Source organism: Carlito syrichta, unplaced genomic scaffold, assembly GCF_000164805.1.
Source record: "Carlito syrichta isolate Samal-C Ts95f unplaced genomic scaffold, Tarsius_syrichta-2.0.1 Scaffold85413, whole genome shotgun sequence".
NCBI classification, from domain to species: Eukaryota; Metazoa; Chordata; class Mammalia; order Primates; family Tarsiidae; genus Carlito; species Carlito syrichta.
Window position 1 is genome coordinate 53462 of NW_007029509.1, and position 7303 is coordinate 60764.

At 57.2% G+C, this 7303-nt stretch overlaps 2 protein-coding genes across 2 annotated transcripts in view; one reads left to right on the forward strand and one right to left on the reverse strand.

Annotated features, from left to right (window-relative positions):
* KDELR1 (KDEL endoplasmic reticulum protein retention receptor 1) overlaps positions 1 to 4475 on the reverse strand; it is a 7872-nt gene extending 3397 nt beyond the window's left edge. Inside the window, exons 1-3 of the mRNA XM_008056842.1 lie at positions 4166 to 4475; positions 3398 to 3498; positions 2691 to 2849 (exon numbers count right to left, since the gene is read on the reverse strand). Of these exons, the coding sequence (XP_008055033.1) occupies positions 2691 to 2849; positions 3398 to 3498; positions 4166 to 4256 (351 nt within the window). The 5' untranslated portion in view covers positions 4257 to 4475. The remainder of the gene's footprint in view (positions 1 to 2690; positions 2850 to 3397; positions 3499 to 4165) is intronic.
* A 1292-nt stretch (positions 4476 to 5767) lies between these two features.
* Positions 5768 to 7303, forward strand: part of GRIN2D (glutamate ionotropic receptor NMDA type subunit 2D) — a 48796-nt gene continuing 47260 nt past the window's right edge. Inside the window, exons 1-3 of the mRNA XM_021711718.1 lie at positions 5768 to 5847; positions 6556 to 6673; positions 6894 to 7037. Of these exons, the coding sequence (XP_021567393.1) occupies positions 5768 to 5847; positions 6556 to 6673; positions 6894 to 7037 (342 nt within the window). The remainder of the gene's footprint in view (positions 5848 to 6555; positions 6674 to 6893; positions 7038 to 7303) is intronic.

The window sequence follows — 7303 nt, forward strand, 5'->3', positions numbered from 1 at the left end:
TGGGCGACAGAGTGAGACTACAACTCAAAAAAAAAAAAAATCCTCCAGTAACTTATTCCTATTGCAACCAGAACAAACCTGACTACTGACCTTGATCTTCAAGTCCCTCTCCAATCCAACCTCATCTCCTACTCTCTCCCCTTATTCTCTGGGCTACATTTACTCTTCCTGGCACAGGGAAAGTTCTTCCCCTAGTCTGTCACACATCTGCTTCCTCTGTATCCTCCCAGCCTCCACTTATCACTTGCCTTCTGAGAGACCTTCCCTGACCATCCTTCCCCCAGAACTGTCACATCACCTTGTCTTATCTCCTTCTTGGCCACTCTTACCAGAACATGAGTTCCATGAGGCCTGGGGTCCCATGTCTTGTTTACCCCATGACCCCAGCACCTAGCAGTTTCTGAATGAATTAGTGAAAAGGAACAAGCATCCCCATGCACTCAGCTCAGGCTACCAATTAGGGCACAGTGACAACTATCATTTGTGACTAGGACAGGGCATCATAGGAGGGGAAAGAAAAGATTGCACATCTGACAGCCCCTTTTCGGCTCCCTGAAAGTTCCACCTGGGGTGACTTGTGATCTGCCAGACACACTGAAACCTCCCCTCAGAGAACAAAGCCAGGTGGCAGGTGTGGTTCCTCCTTGGTTGTTTTGGTTTGTGGGAGGAAGCTGGGGGACATCGAGACCCCGTGTTTTATGGAGTCTGCTACTCCCAAGACACTGCTCCTTAGGGTATTGCTGGCTTAAGCCTTAATCCTATGAGGTAAGCCCCACTGTTATCCCGATCCCATTGTACAAATGAGGAAACTGAGGTCCTAAGGATAAGTAACTTGTCTGGATTCCTACCGAGGCAGTTGGATAACAGGATCTGTGCCCATAACCACCTAGACCCTCCAGGGTGGCTCTTGACAAGCCAGGTTAGTTGAGACTCTCAGGACACATACCCATTTGACTGATACATACCCAACTCTTAGCACAGGGGTTGCCCTTGGAGAACAGAATCAGGGCATAGGAAGAGATGGAAGGTCAGTTGTGTTTTACTTTATTTCATGATGTCTGAATTGTTCAAGAATACTTATTTTCCTTCTATGATTAACAGCTTTTTTAGCATGTACCAGTTAGCAGCATGGGCTTTGGAAACAGGCAGAACTGGGTATAAATCCTGTGACTTCTCCTCCCAGAGCCTCACCTTAGTCCTGTGAGAAACAGGAATGAGGATGCCTGTGTCCCAGGGTGGCTTAGAGATCACCCGGGATGATGATGTGTTTAGAATGGGCTGCTCAGGGCTGGACACACAGTTGGTGCCCATACTTTGCACAAGTGATCTCCTCCCTTTGAAAGAGGGAACCACAAAAGCTAGAGTCATAGGGCTGGGCTCTAGTCCAGCCTCTTTCACCTTGAGCAAGCCCCACTGTCTCCCCTAGCCTCACTCAGTCTCCTCATCTACAACATGGGTCAGACCTGGTAATCCCTCATCACCAAGGCAGTTTGGAGTAAGTCAAGGGCTTGGGTAAGTGCTCTGAGCAAGGTGGTAACTATGCTTTGTTTGCAAAGTCTAGGGCCCGGAGCCAAGTCCAGGGTTCCTGCCACAGCAAGATGCAGTCTCCCTCTGACATTTCTGGGGACCCATGGCCAATATCACCCTCTGTCGGATTTGTCTGGCCTGGACAGTGCTTTTAGAAATACATTTTGAAAATATGGTCCATATTGTAAAATAGTTATCTAGCCTGAGAACTCTTGAATTAATGGCTTCTGTTGAAAACATCAGCACATCTGGCCACCCAGGACTAGCTTCCCATAAGGCAGGATGGGGCAATAATGAAGAAAGGTTGCCCCAAATTTATTATTTCTGCCAGGCCCCAGGAGGTGTAAGATTGCAAACTTAGCACCAGCTATCCCAAAATTCCTCCCAGTAGCGTGTACAGGTTCCACCAAAACACCATGGAATGAAAACCCTGACAGCTAACACCTGGAAGTAAATGTATCAGGCATGGTATTAAACACTTCAGTCACTGAACAAACATTGACACAGCACTTCCTACCCTTGCCGAGACTGTGCTTTACAAATATCAACTCCTCACCAGACAGGGACTGATTATCTCCATTTTAAAGATGAGGAAACTGAGGCACAGAGAGAAGTCTGGGACTTGCTCAAAGTCCCACAGCTGCTAAGTGATAGCTCTGATTCTTGTTTAACCACCAAGCAATGCTGCAAAGTTTCAGTAAATCCTCAGAGTGACCTGTTCACAACTTTGCAAATGGATAAACTGAGGCACAGGAAAGTCAAGTCTATTATTGTGCTAATAGAAAGCAGCAAATCTGGAATTCAAATCCAAGCAGTCTGGCTCCCGTCTGGCCCCTGTTCCTAATTTCTGAGCTATTCAGTCTGGTTCTTACTAGGCTGGTTACTTTGGACAAGTCCATTAGACTCCCTAAGCCTCAGTTTCTGATCTGTAAAGTAATAAGTTAATGTACATGAAATGCTTAGAGCAGCATCTGGTTCATAGTGAGTGCTACTGCTGTTGTGTTAATATCATCTGACCCCTGAGCCTGTGCACTGACCTTCAGTGTCCCAAAATAAGGCAATCTGAGCGCACCCTGCAGAAGGAAGCCCTTGACAGGATCCGCTGTCATAGCCACTCTGTCACAACCATACGCCCATCAAAGGAGTCCCACCAAGGGGCCTACCTCCAGAGGGGTGAAGTCATGGTTGACCAGGAAAGCCAGGATGGCTGTGGGAATGACGAGGAACTCCACCCTGAATGTGTCGTGGTTCCCATCATAGGTGGCTTTAAACTTACTGTAAATCATCCAGACCGTGGTGAAGGAGCAGGCTATGTAGACCACCTGAGGAGGGGGTGGTGAGAGGGCACCTCAGCTCACAGGTCAAGGCCTGTGCCCCCAATAGACTCAGACCCAGGAGTCCAGGCTCCAGTCCCTCCTCCCTCAGACCCAGGAGTCCTGGTCCCCAGTCCTTTCCTCCCTCAGACCTAAGAATCCAGGCCCTCAGCCTCTCCTCCCTCAGACCTAGGAGTCCAGGACCCAGTCCCCACTTCCTCAGACCCAGGAATCCAGGCCAGGTCCCCAGACCCACCTGCCTCAGACTCAGGAGTCCAGGTTCCAGCCCCTCCTCCCTCAGACCCAGGAGTCCAGGCTCCAGCCCCTCCTCCCTCAGACCCAGGAGTCCAGGCCCCAGCACTCCTCCCTAGGACTCAAGAGTTCAGAACCCAGCCCCTCCTCCCTCAAACCCAAGAATCCAGAACTCAGAACCCCCCCTCAGACCCAGGGGTCCAGGCCAGGCCCCCAGCCCCTCTTCCCTCAGACATAGGTGTGTAGACCCTACACTTGGCTCCCCTGTCTCAGGGGGGGCCCAGAGAGGCGGCAGGAGCCTTTACCTTCATGCACGTGTTGTAGAGTGAGATGTAGTTGGTGAAGAGGTCCAGGTATCGGGCAGTGAACACCACAGCGAACAGTACCTGGCTCTTCCCTGAAATCCCTGTGGTTCAGAGAGTGGGGGGAGGAGGCTGGGGGTGGGCTGCATGGGCCGTAGCTAAGACACTGCGTCTGGGACCAGCCTGGAGGCAGCTCTGGAGTGCAGTTGTCCCCAGAGGCCTCCCAGCCCAACCCGCCTCAGCAGGGCCCTTTCCCACGGCCCACAGCCAGGGGGCAGCCCAGGCACCCGAAGCTACTCCAGCCCGAGGCTCCGTCCCAGGCTAGGCCTCAGGGCCACCCCTGTGCCCCGCGGGGTGCTCTACCCGCTGGAGCCAAGGTGGGGCCCAGGGAGGACCCCGTCTGACCTCCGCCCCCCGGATGCGGTCACCTCCCTCCCGCTCCCTTCCTGGCCGCCACGGTCCACGTCACCAACTCCCAGTCACCACCCCGCCTGCCATGGCTCCCGGTTCCCATTCCTTGAACCCTCGAGCTGCCCAGATTGGGGCTCGGGAAGGCTGAGTCGGGCTCCTGGAGCCACCCCCACCAAACTGTATGCACCCCCCGAGTCTGGGAAGCGGAGCTGACCCCCTGGTGACCCAGGACCTGGAAGAGAGATCCCCAGCGACCAGTGGGGGAGGGACCCGTCCCCCTGGTGCTCCCAAACCTGTCCAGAGTCCCGGGACGCACCCCCGGCAATCTCTCCCCTTCTCCCGCCCCGGTGGGCCTCTCACCGGCACACGAGCGGGACTTCCAGATTTTGAGCAGTAGCAAGATGATGGCTAGGAGGTGGGAGAGGTCTCCCAGGAATCGGAAGAGATTCATGGCTGGGGGGCCCTGGCAGGGCTGAGCGCCAGAGAGACAGGCTGGCGGGGGACTGCCCCCCGAGGCTGCAGTTCTGGCCGGGTGGCTGGCCTGGGGGAGCGGGAGAGGGACCCTCGGGTGGGCTCCGCTCCAGGGAGGGGGATCTGGGAGGGGGAGCCGAGGCCGGAGCTGGTGGCCGAGCTAGAGCCGGGAAGAGGGAGGCGGGCGGGAGGGGGAGGAGTCAGGCTAGAAGGCTCCGCCCCCGAGGGCGGGTCCCTGCGCCCCCTATCGCAGTGGCGGCGCCAATGCACGCCCAGGGCTGCCTCTAGAACTTAAGGGGTCTCTGGGTTCTGAAAGTCCCAAGTCTGGCACCGGTTCTTCCAGGCAGTCTGTGTCTCTATAAGGGACGCAGTCCAGCCGCCCAGCCTCTGCCCTTGACAGGAATTCGGGAGGCTGGCCTCTGAGCTTTAAAGATCCTAGACAGGCCGGCTTCTGCCCCTCTCGGGGGCCTCTCCAGCTCCAATCCACCCAAAAGACAAGCAAGCAGCCCCCAGCCCCATCTTCCTCAGCCCACTCTTCCCCTACACCCCGGAGTCCAGGTCTTAACCCCTTCCTCAGACCCAGAATTCCAAGTCCCAGACCTCCCCATTTCTTACACACCAGAAGTCCCAGCTCCCAACCCCTCCTCCCCTCCCTCAGACCCAGGAGTCCGGACCTCAAACCCTCTCCCCTCAGACCCAGAAGTTCAGGTTCCCAGTCCCTCCTCCCTCAGACCCAGTGGTGCAGACCCTCAGCCCCTCCTCTCTCAGACTCAGGAGACCTGTCCTCAAACCTAGGAGTCCAGACCCCCAGCCCCTCCTCCCTCAGACCCAGGACCTCCTTCTCCTTTACCCAGGAGTCCTGACCTCTGTCTCTTCCTCCCTCATACCCAGGAGTTCAGACCTCCAATCCCTCCTTCCTCAGACCCGAGTCCAGACTCCCAGCCCCTCTTCCCTCAGACCTGGGAGTCCAGGTCCCCAGCCCCTCCTCCCTCATACCCAGGAATCCAGGCCCCAGCCTTCTCCCCCTCCTGGTATCCCCTTCCTTGGAACTTGGGGTCCCCTCAACCATCGTATGGCTCAAGCATCCTAACATCAGAAATGTAGATCTACAATCCCTTTCTCCCTTTAAGACCCACAAATTTAGGCCCCAGTTTCCTTTGTGTGCCTTCATCCCTGCCCTCCCAGACCTTGGGCATGGAGGAAACAGAAGTCCTACCTAGCAGGCCAAAACTCTGACCCAAACTGCCTCAGGAGCCGTGACCCTGGCTTCAGGCTCTGCTCCAGAATTTCCCCCTACACACACACACACACACACACACACACACACACACTTGTGCACACACATGCGCATACACACACACTCTTCCGGCCTCCACCCTCCAGGGCCCAGGGGTCTTGCACCACACTGTACCCCAGAGCTGCATGGGTGGCTTTGCAGAATGCTGGGCCTTGTCTCTATAGCAGGGGGGCAGCTGGTCTCATGGAACTCTCATGGGGACAGGCTACGGTCTGGACTGCTGTGTCTATGAGGGGACAGAGGCTGCTTTCCTTCTGGATGTTGGTACCCAAAGGTGAGGGAGGCCATGGTCCCTCAATAACAGAGGTATTGACTTCTTCAATGGGTTGGGTGGACTGGGTGCCCAAGGGTGACATCCATGTAACTTGGATGTCAGGAGCTAGGGTGGTTTGTGCTGCCTGAGTCCCCTTTAGGTTTGGAGAAGGGGTCCCCAGATATCTGGGTCCCAGTGGAGAAGGGATTCCTGGACTCAGGGGTCTGAGGGAGGAGGCTGGGGGCCTGGGCTCCTGGGTCTGAGGGAGGGGGCTGGGGGCCTGGGCTTCTGGGTTGATAGTGGAGATCTAATTTGCAGGCCTGGCCTTCTGGGCAACAGAAGCCAAACGACGGGTCTTAGCATGGCGGACTCTGAAGTCAGGGAGAGGCCTCCTGCTTCCCAAGCCTCAACGTGAGGAGGGGCAGGAGGGCAGCCACCCCCAGCCCTGGAGTCCATGTCCAAGGCTGATGTCCCCATACAGGGTTCTGAGTGCCTGTCTGCCACCCTCCAGCCCCCACTTCTTTCTCCCTTTTTATTTTCAGACCCTCATTCCCTTGTCCCAGGAGGAAGGCAAAGGATGGGAGCTGGGGGCGGGGGGCGACCCCCTCCCTCAGCCCTGGCAGGAGGAGGGGTCCCCAGGGAGGCCAGGAGGAGGGGCTGTGGGTCTCTCGGCAGTGGCGGACGGGGACTGAATGTTAATCGCATCCCGAGTGAGTGTGTGTGTGCGAGAACAGAGCGAGTGTGCGAGTCCCTCCCGCTCCGGCTCCTCCAAGCCGCGGCCGCCGCCGCCACCCTCGCCCGCAGCCTCCTGCAGCCACCAGTGCCCAGCCAGGGGGTGTCGGCCTGGGTGGGTCCGCCCGGCCCCCAGGGGTCTCTCGTGCATCCGCAATCTGCCTGGTGAGGATCTGTGTGTCCGGGTGTCGGGCTGGCTGGTGGAGGGGGGGTGTGTCTGTCAGGGCTGCGGCGGTGGCGAGGGAGGGAGGGGTCTGTCTGTCTGTTCCGACCCTGAGCCGCCTGCCTGGGTGTCGTGGGCCCCCGATCCTCCCCCGCCAGCCCCCCAAATCCAGATGGATGATGTGTACCTGGGTTCTGTGCCTCCTGCCTGCGTCCAGCCGGGCGTCTGGGCGTCCCCAGCTGCTTGTGTCCTCCTGTCTGTCCGAACAGCCCCAGCCGGCAGTGGCAGCCAGTCCCCCATTGGACCCCCTGTGTGTGTGCGTGCGCATGTGTGTGTCTCCCTCCTCAAGCTCCGGGGGTGTTGAGGGGAAATCCCAGGGAAGTGAGGTTGTGCGTGTGTGTGCGTGTGTGTATGAGTGTGTTTCTGCCTGTGTTTGAGAGTGGGGGCGTCGAGGGGGGGTCTGGAGGTGGCCAAGCGAGAAAGGGGCAAGCAGGTCCCCAGACAGGCAACCTCCCGCTCCTCACGCAAACACACACACCAGCCACCGGCTTCAGAGGTGACCCAGACAGACAGACAGACACA